At 58.4% G+C, this 14,107-nt stretch overlaps 1 protein-coding gene across 2 annotated transcripts; it reads left to right on the plus strand.

Moving 5' to 3' along the window:
* Positions 168–13,825, plus strand: ADCY3 (adenylate cyclase 3). 2 transcript variants are annotated; one of them, XM_021391084.1, is made up of 20 exons: positions 168–1,338; positions 4,788–4,937; positions 6,767–6,897; positions 7,222–7,333; positions 7,604–7,731; positions 8,591–8,749; positions 8,838–9,000; positions 9,078–9,236; positions 9,345–9,487; positions 9,558–9,719; positions 9,814–9,901; positions 10,126–10,242; positions 10,480–10,739; positions 10,819–10,900; positions 11,293–11,451; positions 11,747–11,893; positions 11,981–12,094; positions 12,160–12,286; positions 12,451–12,575; positions 12,891–13,073. In XM_021391084.1, exons 1-20 carry the CDS (start codon positions 664–666, stop codon positions 13,071–13,073), a joined length of 3,384 nt encoding a protein of 1,127 aa, XP_021246759.1. In that variant the 5' UTR covers positions 168–663. The 2 variants fall into 2 exon arrangements, with proteins under 2 accessions (XP_021246759.1, XP_021246758.1); XM_021391083.1 differs by having other exon boundaries at positions 664–1,338; positions 10,816–10,900; positions 12,891–13,825.

The raw sequence follows: 14,107 nt of genomic DNA on the forward strand, positions 1-14,107 counted from the left end.
AAGGCCCCCAGCGGTACAACCCCTCCCAACCCACCCCCACCTCCCCACCCCGGCGGCACCGTGGCCTCCCCGCAGCCGGCAGCGAGAGGGTTACGGAAGGCGGGGACGCACCGGGGCCGCACCGGTACGGGCACGGCCGGCGGTGGGCTCCCTCCCCCGGCCCGGGGAAGCCCCGAGCGAAGCCCCCGCGGGGCCGGAGCCCTCCGGGATGCGGGAGGAGAGCAGAGGATGCTGCCGGGAGCGGCGGGGCCGCACCTGCGCTGCCGCAACCGGGAGGCGCCGGGGCCGGGGCGGGGGCCGGGAGGGAGGGAGCGGAGCGGCGGGGCCGGGGCAGCGCCGGGGTCGCCCCCGAAGCCGGCTGCCCTCGAAGGAGGGGCAGGGAAGGAGGGAAGGAGGCATCGCGACATTTTTCCGCTCCGCGTCGCTCCGCTCGCAGCCAGGCAGTGCGCAGGGGCTGGGCAGGCCGGCTCGGCACGGCTCCCGGCCTTCGCTATTTATAATCCCCTTCGCCTCCTCCGGCCGCTCGTCTCCGGCGCGCGGAGAGCCCGGAGAGAACGGCTCCCGGAGGGGAGAGCGGCCGCGGGGCTCCGCCGAACGGGGATGCTGAGGGCGATGCCCCGCTGAGCGTCGTTTCTTCGGGGTCGGAGCGGGAAAAGCATCGCGATGCCGAGGAACAGGGATTTCTCGGAGCCCGAGTACTCGGCCGAGTACTCCGCCGACTACTCGGTGAGCCTGCCGTCGGACCCCGAGCGCGCCGTGGGCCGGACCCACGAGGTGACGGTGCGCAGCTCGGGGCCGTGCCTCTGCCTGCCCCGCTTCATGCGCCTCACCTTCGCGCCCGAGTCCCTGGAGAACCTCTACCAGACCTACTTCCGTCGCCAGCGCCACGAGACCCTCCTGGTGCTGGTGGTCTTCGCCGCCCTCTTCGATTGCTACGTCCTCCTCACGTGCGCCGCGGTCTACGCCGCCGACAAGTTGGCCCCGGCGTTGGCGGCGGGGACCGGGTTGGCCGCCCACGTGTTGCTCTTCGCCCTCTGCAAGTACCGGCTGCTGCCCGAGCGCGCCGCCCGCCGCTTCCTGCCCTATGTCCTCTGGGTCCTCATCTTGGCCCAGATCTTCTGCTACTTGGGCCTCAACTTCTCGCGCTCGCCCGAGGCCAGCGACACGGTGGGCTGGCAGGCCTTCTTCGTCTTCTCCTTCTTCATCACGCTGCCGCTGCGCCTGGCGCCCATCGTGCTCATCACCGCCGTGTCCTGCGGGGTCCACACGCTGGTGCTTGGCGTCACCGTCGCCCAACAGCGGCAGGATGCCCTGGATGAGGGCGCGCTGCTGAGACAGGTATGGGGACGTGGGGACAGGAAGGGGGAGGTGGGGACCCCGGGGGTGGCATAGGGCGAAGCATACAGTCAGTGAGTCATTAAGGTTGGAAAAGACCAAGTCCAGCCACCAACCCATTACCACTGCACCCAGTCACAGACAATCATTCAGGTTGGAAAAGGCCTCTGAGATCCCCAAGCCCAACTCCCCTTCCCCCCTACCCTGCCCACTGACCGTGTCCCTCAGCGCCACATCTCCGTGGTTCTTGACCACCTCCAGGGATGGTGACCCCACCACTTCCCTGTTCCACTACCTCACCACTCCTTCTCTAACATCCAACCCGAACCTCCCCTGGCACAACTTGAGGCCATTGCTGCTCATCCTACCCCTAGTTAGGATGAAGAGGTCAGCAGTGTTGCCATGGCTTAACCCCAGGTTCTTGTCCATCTCTGTGATTTCACCCCATCGTCGCTTTGTTCCGGGGTCTGTGAGCTGATGGTGGTGTTTGCTGGATGCAAACTAAAACACCCCCCAAGGCACCCATGCCACAGACCTGGCCTCAAAACCACAGATTCATCCCCAGGAGACACCCAGGGTGTGCAGATAAATGGGCTGTGCTTTGGCTGCTGGGGAAACTGAGGCACGGTGGGCTGGGGGCATCCCCATCCTCCCTGCCGAGGGGTCCCACTTGTGCCGATTTCCCCTTAAATTGCAAAAATGGCTTAAAAAGGCCATTTTTAACCAAAGCCTGGCAGCAGCCCAGCGTGGGCCTTCCTCCAGGCTCACAAACAGCTGCCAGAGCATTCCCAGGAGGATGGAGCCAGGAGAACCGAGTGGCCCCGAGCAGGTATGAGCCCCGCGGCCGTCAGGCCTGCAGCCACCCCGCCACAGGGCTGGGACCCATTGACCCCCCCCGTGCTGGAGCTCAGGTGTGAGGAAGCTCAGCCTTGCGCTTGGGGATGTTTTAAGGGATGATTTTCTGCCAAAGAAAGCCTAGAGAAACAGCATCCCTCAGCCCAAACACCGCCCTAGGGATGAGCCACCATTTTGTGCAGGGCAGCGAAGGATGAGGACGCAGGGGTAGAGCGGTCCTCGGCCCATCGCCTCAGTATTTCCTGGGAAATTTCTTGCCTGGAGCAGCTAGAGTGTTGTCCCTGCCCCAAATCAGTGGGTTTTGCAGCAGGAGTGCGACCCAAGCCCCATTGACGTCCCCCACGGCCCATCCATCTTGGGTGCTCCAGCAGGCAGCACACGCGGCGTTTCCAGGCCTGCTGGTAGCACGGCCTTCTTCAGGGGACGGGAAAATAAAAGGCAGAGCTGCAAACTTGTGCAGCAGTGGCTGCTGACAGCGGAAAATCCCGCTGGAAGCACCCGCGCTGCCCGCTCCACGTGTGCACTCCATGGGAGGATGCTACGGAAACCTGAGCGAGCAGCGGCTTCCCCAGGTTTTGCTCCCTGCTCGGGCACGGCTGGTCCAAAAAATGCACACCAAAAAAGCTGCATGCAACAAGGGCTTTGTCTCCTGCCTTTGCTGTTAGTGCAGTGAGATGGTGACAACGTGCCCGGAGCTGGGGGCTCTGCGGGCATCCCCCTGGCCAGCAGCGCCCGCGTTCATCATCGTTGTGGCACGGCGAGTCCGGGGCCAGCAAAACCTTGGCAACGCCGCGTGCCTCAGCCTCTGCTTGCTGCAAAAGAGGAACATTATGTCCAGAAATAAACATCATACGCTTTATTATTATGGACGTTTGTACGGCTCCCCGAGGGCACTGCTATTAATAGGATGAAGCAGCGGGTGCTGCTCAGGCCGGCGCAGCCCAGGGGGGTTAACGAGAGATGCCGGCAGCTTCTGCCCTGCTCCAGCTGGCCAGGAGGAGCCCATGGGCTGAATGGGGCTGGGGGTCTGGGGTTCTGGGTTTGGTGGTGCTCCATGCCATGAGCCAGCCCGGATGCATGGCATGCAGTTCATAGAATCATAGAATCATTCAGGTTGGAAGATCCCCAAGTCCAACCCCAGCCCACCCCACCATGCCCACTGACCACGTCCCTCAGTGCCACATCTCTGTGCTTCTTGAACACCTCCAGGGATGGTGACCCCACCACCTCCCTGGGCAGCCTGTGCCACTGCAGCACCGCTCTTTTTGGAGAAGAAATTGTTCCTAATATCCAACCTGAACCTCCCCTGGCACATCTTAAAACCATTACCTCTCATCCTACCATGGGCACAGAGCGGGGTCTCCATCCCCTGCCCATGGCTTTGTTGTCACCCATTGGGCTGGGCCATTGACTCATTCCCAGTTTGGGTGGCCCTCACGCCTGCAAGACACTTGGTGGGGCTGGGGGAGTATGGCACGATCTGCAGCCCACCTTGGAGCACCCGTTGGATGGTTTGGGAATCAAGCATCCCTGGCGCAGCACGAGGATGTGCGTGGCTGTGGTATATGGCCCTGCAGCGTGTGGTTTGGGGGTAAGCATGTCCCCATCCAGGCGGGGTTCCCAGTGACCCCATGTGTGCCAGGCGGTGCTGAGCTCGGCGGAGTGGTGCATTGTCATGACAACTGCTTAAAAATAGCAAGAGGCGGCTGGTTTGGGGGTTTCTTCTCCGTGCCCACCTCCAGATGGTTCTCACTTGCCGGCTGCCACGCTGGGGCTTCCCGGGAATCCCGAGCTGCAGGGATGGGGATGGGAATAAGCTATGAGAGCTGGGCTGCGGGATGCAGGGCTGGGGAATAGGGGTCAGGAGGTGGACACTGAGCATGGTGGCATGTCCCCAGTGGAGACAGGCTGCCACCCAGCCTGTGCCCTGGCATGGGAGGGCTTATCTGTGTCCTCAGAGCTGCCTTTGGCAGAGCTGCAGCCTGCTATCATGCCCTGCCTGCCACTCTTTGCCTTTCTAGACTAAACAAACCGAATTCTTTCAACTTTCCCTCGTCAGGCATACTTTCCATGGAGGGCTCTTGTTCTTTCCATTGTCCCATTGACCCATTGATGGAGTGTGACCCATGGGACAGGTCCAGCTCATGGAAGGAGCCAGGTCCAGCACCATACTCACAGCAAACAGAATGGGTTTTCATGGCCAGCAACACCTGGGAACATCCACCTTTGGTACTGCCACCTCATAGCCATGGTTTTGGCTGCTGGAAGGGATGGGAGCAGGAACACATGTTTAGGGTTTGGCCATGTTTTCATTAACTTCTGCACTTCAGCCTCTTTGTAGCTGTCCCCAGAGCAGCTCCTGCCCCTGAGGACCTGCTGCCATTTTCCAAAACACCTCTGCAAGGTTTAATGAGACCGTGAGCCCATAGGGGCCATGAGGTCTCCTGTGGACCTCTCCTGCAGGGCCACCACTTCATGGCAGTCCCCATTGAGCCCCCCAGCAGCTATCCATGGCTGTGACACGGTGGCTTGCACCCAGGGTTGATTTCATGTCTTCCACTGTCAGAATGCTTTCTCACCCCAACTCATCCCCACAGATCCTGTCCAACATTGCCATCTACCTTTGTGCCATCACGGTGGGCACCATGTCCTACTACATGGCTGACCGCAAGCACCGCAAGGCCTTCCTGGAAGCACGGCAGTCCCTTGAGGTCAAGCTCAACCTGGAGGAGCAGAGCCAGCAGCAGGTAGGAGCCGTGGCTGGGGACAGTATGGGGACAACAAGAGGGACATGGTGGCTCTGGAGGACCAGAGGTGGGAATTGTGTTTCAGTGAGGACTCACCATGTAACTGTCCTCTTCCAGGACCTCACAGCTCCTGTCATGGTCACTTCCAAGCTGTCCCCATCCCCATGCATGGCCATGCAGCAGGTCCCTGTCCCCAAGTGCAAGCACATGGCAGGTCACTAGCTTTGAGTGTGGCCATGCGGCATGTCCCTCTCCCATTACACAACCACATGGCATGGTCCTGCAGCAGGTCCCATTCATCAGGCATGGACACATGGCATGTCACTGTTCTTGGGCAGAACCATGTTGCAGGTCCCCACGCATGGCCAGGCAGCAGGTCCCCATCACCGGACACATGGCAGGTCCTTGTCCTTGGGCTTGGCCATGTGGTATGTCCCTGCTTTGTGCACAGTTCCTGTCTGTGGGCATGGCCATACATCACATGCCCATCCTCAGGCACGTCCACATAGCATTTCCCTGTCCCCAAGCATGGCCACACAAGTCCCCAGGTCCCCATCCCCAGGCATGGCCCCACAGCATTTCCCCCACCCCAATCAGGATCTTGGCCATCTCACTTCTCATGGGGCTGATCCTGCTGCAGGGACAGGAGTGATAACAGCAGGTGGAGAACCAGCATGGTGTTGACAGAAGGCAGTTAGAAAGCCTCATTTTCTCCAGTCAGCATCCAGTTATGAGCCTGGCTAATTTTAGCGCCTTATCTGGGGCCTCTCTCCCCGTCTCCCATCTCTTATCTGGTTGATCCGCTGCCAGCAATTTGCTCCCAATGGCAACAGAGATGTGTGTCGGGTCCAGCCCACTGCCAGCACCGTGCTTCTTGGGAGGGACCAGCACAATGCCCATGTCCCAGGAGCACTTTGTGGCCTTTTTCCCACCAGCAATGCCCCATACATTGGTTGGTCAGTAGCTTTGAAGCTGGCAAAGCACTTGGGTGAATTCAGGGTTATTCAGCATCAAATCCCAGCGGACATCTGAGGAAATCCCTGACTCCTTTCCTCGCAGCGGGGTCTCGCTGTGTGCTGTCTGCATGGTGGCAGCGCTGAAAGCCACCGGGAGGGGACACGGAGCTGTTCCTCCAGCAACGGCCCCGTTGTGCACAGAAACCCGGGGGAAAACCCACTTCATTAACAGCGTTAATTACACAGAGCACAGATCCTCACGTGCAGCCAGCTGGGGGATGCATCCCCTCTCCAGCTGCGGGGCTGTGGGGAAAGCAGGGGGCATGATGTCCCCCCATGGGCTTGCTCCTCCTTGGGGCCAGTGCTGCTGTCCTATGGGGTGGCAAGTGGACACACCATGCCTTTAAATCAAGAGATCCTCCATGGTGTAGTTGTCTCATCCCCAGGGTAGTGTACAGGGATGTAAAATAAGAGAATCAAAGAATCATTCAGGTTGGAAAAGACCTCTGAGATCCCCAAGTCCAACCCCAGCCCACCCCCCCATACCCACTGACCACGTCCCTGTGCCACATCCCCATGGTTCTGGAACACCTCCAGGGACAGTGACCCCACCACCTCCCTGGGCAGCCTGTGCCACTGCAGCACCGCTTTGTCAGAGAAGAAATTGTTCCTGATATCAACGTGAACCTCCCTTGGTGCAACTGGAGGCCATCAGCTCTTCTCCTGTCGGTAGTACACATCACTGCAGACCTTCCAGTGCCAGCATGGGCTTTTGGGCTGACCTTTGTCACTGCCTGTCCCCATGGAGAGGGGGCTGCTCAGAATAGCACATGCACAGTGCATTTACACTCTGTTTCCTGCCCTGTCCCCCAGGAGCGGCTGATGCTCTCCATCCTGCCCAAGCACGTGGCGGATGAGATGCTGAAAGATATGAAGAAGGACCCAAGCCAGAAGGAGATGCAGCAGTTCAACACCATGTACATGTACCGGCACGAGAACGTCAGGTAGGGCTGGCTCCTAGCCATGCCATGGTCAATGGGGAAAATTCCTTGTATTTAGGGCCAGAAAAGCCCTAGAAGGAGATTGAGGCAGGGGGGGATGGCTAAAGCAAAGGGTAATGGGGGACAGCTGCCAGCCAGACTATGGCTTGGGGCCACTTTTTGATCCAGACATGATTTGCAGAGCATCGTTTCCAGCCACATCCCAAAATAGCCTTCAGGGACATAGCTGAACTGACCGTCGCAGTCATGTCTGTGCTATGGGAAAAGAAATTCTCACTGCAAATTCTCCCCATGAGGAGCATATTTGTAACGCCTCGTTCCCCGCAGCATCCTCTTTGCGGACATCGTGGGTTTCACTCAGCTCTCCTCGTCCTGCAGCGCCCAGGAGCTGGTGAAGCTCCTCAACGAGCTCTTCGCCCGCTTCGACAAGCTGGCAGCCGTGAGTGTCCCCGCTCAACAGCAAGGGGATGGGCTGGAGATGCCCCGTGTTGTAGGTGGCAAAAATAGAACTGGGAAGGGGTGGGGGGCCCCACCATCCGGGCTACGGTTGGCCAAGTCTGCAGGGAGGGAATGGAAAATCTGATTATTTGTGTCCCTTGTGAGCATGGAAGAGCTCAGCATGGGCAAGGATGGAGCAAGCCCTGCCTGGGAGAGGGATGGGGGGAGCCCAGCCATGGGGAGGGGGCTGATGCCGTGCCCCTCTCCCCAGAAATACCACCAGCTGCGCATCAAGATCCTGGGTGACTGCTATTACTGCATCTGTGGGCTGCCTGACTACCGGGAGGACCACGCTGTCTGCTCCATCATGATGGGGCTTGCCATGGTGGAGGCCATTTCGTAAGAGCTCCTCGGGATTGTCCCCAGGGTGTCCTTGTCATTGTCCCCAGTATGTCCTCACCATCGTTCCCAGTATAACTTAGAATCATAGAATGACTTGGGCTGGAAGAGACCTTGAGTTGGAAGGGACCTTGAAGCCCAACCAGCTCCAACCCCATGCCTTGGGCAGGGGCATCTCATATAGACCAGGCTGCCCAAAGCCCCATCCAGCCTGGCCTTGGGCACTGCCATGAATGGGGCACTCACAACAGCCTGTGTCAACACCAATCATGGAATCATAGAATCAGCTAGGTTGGAAAAGACCTACAAGATCATCCAGTCCAACCATCCACCTACCACCAATAACCCCACTAAACCATGTCTCTCAATGCTATATCTAAACATTTCTTGAACACCTCCAGGGATGGTGACTCAACCACCTCCCTGGGCAGCCCATTCCAGCGCCTGACCACTCTTTCAGAAAAGTAGTACTTCCTAATGTCCAGCCTAAATCTCCCCTGGTGCAACTTGAGGCCATTCCCCCTCGTCCTGTCGAGGCAATGATAGTGTCCTTGTCATCATTCCCACTGTGTTCTTGTCGTCATTTCTAGCATGTCCTCATCATATCTATCGTGTGCTGATCACTGTCCCAGGTTTGGCAGAAAGCAGGGAGATCCCAGTGATAGGTACTGACATAGGCAGGGGCTCCTGGTGCCCCACCAGCATCACCCCATTGGGCTTCTCCAAGGCAGGACACCACCCTTCACTTATGGGGCTCCTCTCCTGTGCCAAGTGCATTCAGCTAAGGAAGGTGTAATAACTGATGTCCTGGGGTTGGGAGCAGAAGGGGCAGTGAGTGACTCCCATGTCACCCTCCCAGCTATGTGCGGGAAAAGACCAAGACGGCGGTGGACATGCGTGTGGGAGTGCACAGCGGCACGGTGCTGGGCGGCGTGCTGGGCCAGAAGCGCTGGCAGTACGACGTGTGGTCCACCGACGTCACTGTGGCCAACAAGATGGAGGCAGGTGGCATCCCTGGGTGAGCATCTCTTGGTGGGGATGGGACGTGGTGTCACCATCCCGTAGCCATAGGATGGCCCCAGTTCATGGCATCTCACGTCCCACAGGCGTGTGCACATCTCACAGAGCACCATGGACTGCTTGAAGGGCGAGTTCGAGGTGGAGCCGGGCGAGGGCGGCTCTCGCTGCGAGTACCTGAAGGAGAAGGGCATTGTCACCTACCTCATCGTAGTGCCCAAGCAGCCTCTACGCAATGGCATCAATGGGGTGGTGAGTGGTGGCGTGGGCACTGGTGCACACCAGCAGGTGTCCTTGGCACACCATGAGCCACCGCCTTGGCCTTGCAGAAGCTGTCACTGACCTCGTCCCACGGAGGCTCCCCACTGCTCGTCAACACCAAGGAGCGCAATGGCAGTGTCAGCATGGCACGCACCAGCCCTGAGGAGCCTGATGAGCCCGACGCCAGAGTGAGGGGCACTCTGGAGAACGGGGAGGAGGATGGAGAGGTACAGTGTACGGGAAGCATCCCCTTCAGCTTGTATTCCGGGGACTGCCGTGATCACCACACCGTGATGGCCTCAGCATTCCCACTGATGCTTTTCTTCGTGGCACAGGCTGTGAACCCATCCTTCCCCAACCCGCGGCGCCGGCTGCGGCTGCGGGACCTGGCTGAGCGGGTAATTGATGCGTCGCAGAATGAGCAGGAGCTCAACAAGCTGCTCAACGAGGCCCTGCTGGAGCGCGAGTCCGTCCAGGCGTGAGTCGCACAGCTGGCAGTGCAACCCAGCCTGGCCCCGTTGGGTGCTGATGGCTGATGTTGCTGGCAGGTTGAAGGGGAAGAGCACCTTCCGGCTCTCCATGCGCTTCATTGACCCCGAGATGGAGACGCGCTACTCGGTGGAGAAGGAGAAGCAGAGCGGTGCTGCCTTCAGCTGCTCCTGTGTTGTCCTCTTCTTCACTGCCTTGGTGGAGGTCTTCATCGACCCTTGGTATGGTGGGGAGACATTGGGGATGGATGGTTCCAACTTGTCTTCAGCCCCACAGGGCTTCAGATCTGTCCCATCTTGGGTCTTTTTGGGACAGGCTGGTGGCCAACTACGTGACCTTCATAGTGGGGGAGATCTTGCTGCTCATCCTCACCCTCTGCTCTCTGGCTGCCATCTTTCCCCGGGTAAGAGCGGGATGGACAGCCTCAGGGGGTGGGATGAACTGCAACCAACTGCCCTCCCCACAGCAGAGGGGACACTCTGGGGATGGGTGAGGTTTGGGGGCTGCTCTTCCCTCCAACATCTTCCCCAGCTGTTTTGTGCCACCCCATTATCCACTATTTGTTCTCTCTATGGCCACTGTGATGTTGTGTCCCACTGGGTGAAGCCCCTCGTCTTTTCCTGGCAGGTCTTCCCCAAAAAGCTTGTGGCCTTCTCCACCTGGATTGACAGGACTCGCTGGGCACGCAACACCTGGGCCATGGCCGCCATCATCATTGTCACCATGGCTGATATTGTGGACATGGTGAGACATGGGGCCAGCACAGGAACCCGTTCTGACCTTCCCTGTCTCAGCAGCCCATAATTGTGCACAGCCCCATGCACAGCCAATCGTTAAATCAATGAGGGCTGCACTGCAGCTGGGGAGGATTTTAGCACCTGGCAGTTGGGGTGTCCTCCTCTCTCCCACAAAGCACTCCAGCTCTTGGGGGGACATCATCACTCCCTACCCCCCGTTCTCATCCTACCCTCATGCCCCCAGCTCAGCTGCCAGCAGGACTACAGTGGGACAGGCAATGGGACGGTGGTGCCACCACGGCCGGGTGGCTGCTGGGAGCAGCCCAAGTACTACAGCTACATCGCCGTGCTGGCCCTGGTGGCCACCATCATGCTGGTGCAGGTCAGCCACATGGTCAAGCTGACTCTCATGGTGCTGATCACCGGGGCGGCCGGCACTGTCAACATCTATGCCTGGGAGCACATCTTCGACCAGTACGACCGCCGCCGCAGCCAGCAGAGCGCGTAAGAGGTGGTAGGGGCATGGGGGAGGGGGCATGGCCGAGCCCACCACCCACCTATGCCTTGCCACGTCTCCCAGCAGGTCCTCTCTGGTCCCCTCCAAGTATTCCATGACAGCCATGATCTTCATCGTGATGCTCAGCTTTTACTACTTCTCTCGCCACGTGAGTGACTCGGCCTGCTCAGGAGGCCCCTTTCTTCCTTCCCCTCTGTGTTGTCACCACAGCCTCAACCCCAATTTCTGAACGCTAGAAGGAAGCATGGTTGGTCCCCCAACTATGGAACCACCTCTAGCTCTTCTCCAGAGAAGCCCAGGACTACATTGGCACCTCCATGTCCCCCACAAGTTTTAGAGCAGGCAGCAGTATGGTGGCCCCAGAGCCCATGCTTGCCCCATGAAGGTCCCATTTGCCCCTCACAGGAGGTCTCATGTCTCCCATTACAGGTTCACCTTGTCCCATAGCCTCCATCCAAGCTTGGACCAGCCCCGCAGCAGCTGGTATGCTCCTAGTGCTGGTGAGGCCCTGCTGCTGCACACATCTCCCCCTGCCTGCAGGTGGAAAAGCTGGCCAGGACACTCTTCCTCTGGAAGATTGATGTCCACGACCAGAAGGAGAGGGTCTATGAGATGCGGCGCTGGAACGAGGCCCTTGTCACCAACATGCTGCCCGAGCACGTGGCCCGGCACTTCCTGGGCTCCAAGAAGCGGGACGAGGTGAGGGGTACCCAGAAACACAGACTTTCTGTCCCACAAAGCAGGATCCCCAAGAGTCCTTGTCAAGTTTAGTGATTCAACCCATTTTTTTTGTTGTTCATTGCCTCTGCTTCTGGAGAGGTTGCCAAAGACTCTAGTCAAACATCTTTGGTTGGATGATTTCTTGGCCTTGCAAAGGAGGACTGCAGAGCACCTTCATTTTTTCAAACAGACGAGGGTTGGGTTTGGAGGGTTTGGGCTTGCTGGACGTACAGGCATATCTCCAGCTGACAGCCACTGTTCTTCCCCTCCCCAGGAGCTGTACAGCCAGTCCTACGACGAGATTGGCGTCATGTTCGCTTCTCTCCCCAACTTTGCTGACTTCTACACAGAGGAGAGTATCAACAATGGTGGCATCGAGTGCCTGCGGTTCCTCAATGAGATCATCTCTGACTTCGACGCAGTGAGTTGGGCTAGAGCTGGCCATGGGGGCAACACAGGGTTTTGGCCAGTGGCCCCAGGTGCCTGAAGATCTATCCCCATGGCTCAGCTCCTGGATGAACCCCAATTCCGGTGTATCACCAAAATCAAAACCATCGGCAGCACCTACATGGCCGCGTCCGGAGTGACCCCCGATGCCAACGCCAATGGCTACAGCACCAAGGTAAGCGGCCCCCATGGCAGGGGATGATGGGTGAGGGGGGCATGCCTGACACACTGCCCTTGCAGAAGGAGACCCTCTCGGATAAGGAGCGCTGGCAGCATTTGGCTGACCTCGCCGACTTTGCCTTAGCCATGAAGGTGACGCTGATGAACATCAACTACCAGTCCTTCAACAACTTCATGCTGCGCATAGGCAAGTCTGGGAACATGGGGCTCTCCCCCTCCCCCCTTCCCTGTGAGTGGTGGGACCTCAGGAGGCCTGGGGTGACCTCATACCCTGTCCCCTAGAGCAGACCCTGGGTGTCCCATCTGGATGTCACCAAGCATAGAGGTCACACCCACCCTCCTCTTGTGCAGGCATGAACAAGGGCGCCGTGCTGGCAGGAGTCATTGGTGCCCGCAAGCCCCACTATGACATCTGGGGCAACACAGTGAACGTGGCCAGCAGGATGGAGTCCACCGGTGTGATGGGGAACATACAGGTGGGACAGCACAACCTGGGCGACAAGGGGGCAAACTGGGAGTTATTCACAAGTGGTCACAGCCCTTGAAGTATACTGTACTTTGCATGGGAGGGGAAAGCGCTGCCAGCAGCATGCAGCAGAGCTGAGTGGTTGATGGCTTCTCCAAGCTGGGAATGGGGCAAGGTGTTGCTAAAAGTAGGGTACCTCAGGACAATGGGCAGCTTGGTGGGTGGATAAACCTGTTGCCCAAGCAGCACATGGGGGTCTGTGCTCCCCATGCTGTGCGCTGGGCAGGGTCCCCCAGCCTCCCACCATGTCCATTTGTCCCTGCAGGTGGTAGAGGAGACCCATCTCATCCTGAAGGAGTATGGCTTCCGCTTTGTGCGCCGTGGGGCCATCTACGTCAAGGGCAAAGGGGAGCTGCTCACTTTCTTTCTCAAGGGCCGGGAGAAGCAGGGCTCCTTCGTCAATGGCTCATCCGTCACCCTACCCCATCAGGTGGTGGACAGCTCCTGAGGGCCCGGCGCCCACCAGCCAGCACAGCCACCACCTCCTCGGCACCCAGCGGCGTGGCCAGGGGGGCCCAGCGCTCACCACCGTGGCCAGCAGGGACATCTCTCCCACTGAGGTCCGGATCTGAAACCAAACTTGAGAAACCAACCCCTTTGCACAACTCTTTCCGAGTCCCCGCTGGAAAGTTCCCTTGCTCCATCGTGCCTGCGCGCAAGCTCACAGCCCTTGGTGGGCGTGGGGCTGGGGCTGCCTTTTCCCAGGCACCCCGGCAGTATGGCATCCAAGTAGCATTGCGGGCCCCGGCTGCCACGCGCTCAGCACAAGGAGATCCAAACTCAGGGTTGGATGGGAAGACACGTCTCTCCTACGCACCAGAGCATCCGGGGTTTGCTGTTAGTCCATACCAAGTTCATCCTCGCCACAAACATCATAGTTAGGAGATCGGGGAGAGAGAGTGCAGTACCCCCTTGGGCTCGGAGAAGAAGAAAAAAATACAAAATATTGCGTATTTCAGATATATGAATATATATACATAAGAGTACAGATTGACATTTATATTTTTAACTGTGCCTGTTCGCTCCCCGTGCACGCTGTGGTCAGCTGCTGTCACTGCTGTCGTTTGATGGAAGAGAGGACCTGGGACTGGCTTTGAAGAGACTGCGTTATTCAGCGTGACACGGCCAGGGGGAGAAGGGAGGCACACAGAGTGTAATTATGCCATTAGTTTCTTGAATAGAAAGCAGTTGAATTTCAAAGCCTGGTTCTATGTCTGCTGTGTTCTGGGATTGTGGGTGAGAAGGATTTCACCACCTCTTTGAGGGGATATTGGGTTTGGAGGGGCTCCCAAAGGGGAGGTTGATGCCTCTGGTTGCTTTTGCTTCTTTCTCTTGTAGCAGAGTATTAAACACTGGAAACCACAGAAAGAGTGATGCAGGATTTTGATCCCCACCCATCACTCAATCCCCAGGGCCATCAGGGAATTGCAATTCGATTGCTAAATTCAATTTGGACAAAGCTTAAACAACTACAGAAACAAT

The sequence above is a fragment of the Numida meleagris genome, chromosome 3, assembly GCF_002078875.1.
Source record: "Numida meleagris isolate 19003 breed g44 Domestic line chromosome 3, NumMel1.0, whole genome shotgun sequence".
Classification (NCBI taxonomy): Eukaryota; Metazoa; Chordata; class Aves; order Galliformes; family Numididae; genus Numida; species Numida meleagris.

What these genes read in the sequence shown, in the direction of transcription:
- ADCY3 (XM_021391083.1), top strand. Translation starts at nt 664, where the DNA reads ATGCCGAGGAACAGGGATTTCTCGGAGCCCGAGTACTCGGCCGAGTAC. An exon ending in TACCGGCACGAGAACGTCAG is followed by an intron (nt 6,898 to 7,221) that starts GTAGGGCTGGCT and finishes CGTTCCCCGCAG; the next exon opens with CATCCTCTTTGCGGACATCG. An exon ending in TCATCTCTGACTTCGACGCA is followed by an intron (nt 11,894 to 11,980) that starts GTGAGTTGGGCT and finishes CCCATGGCTCAG; the next exon opens with CTCCTGGATGAACCCCAATT.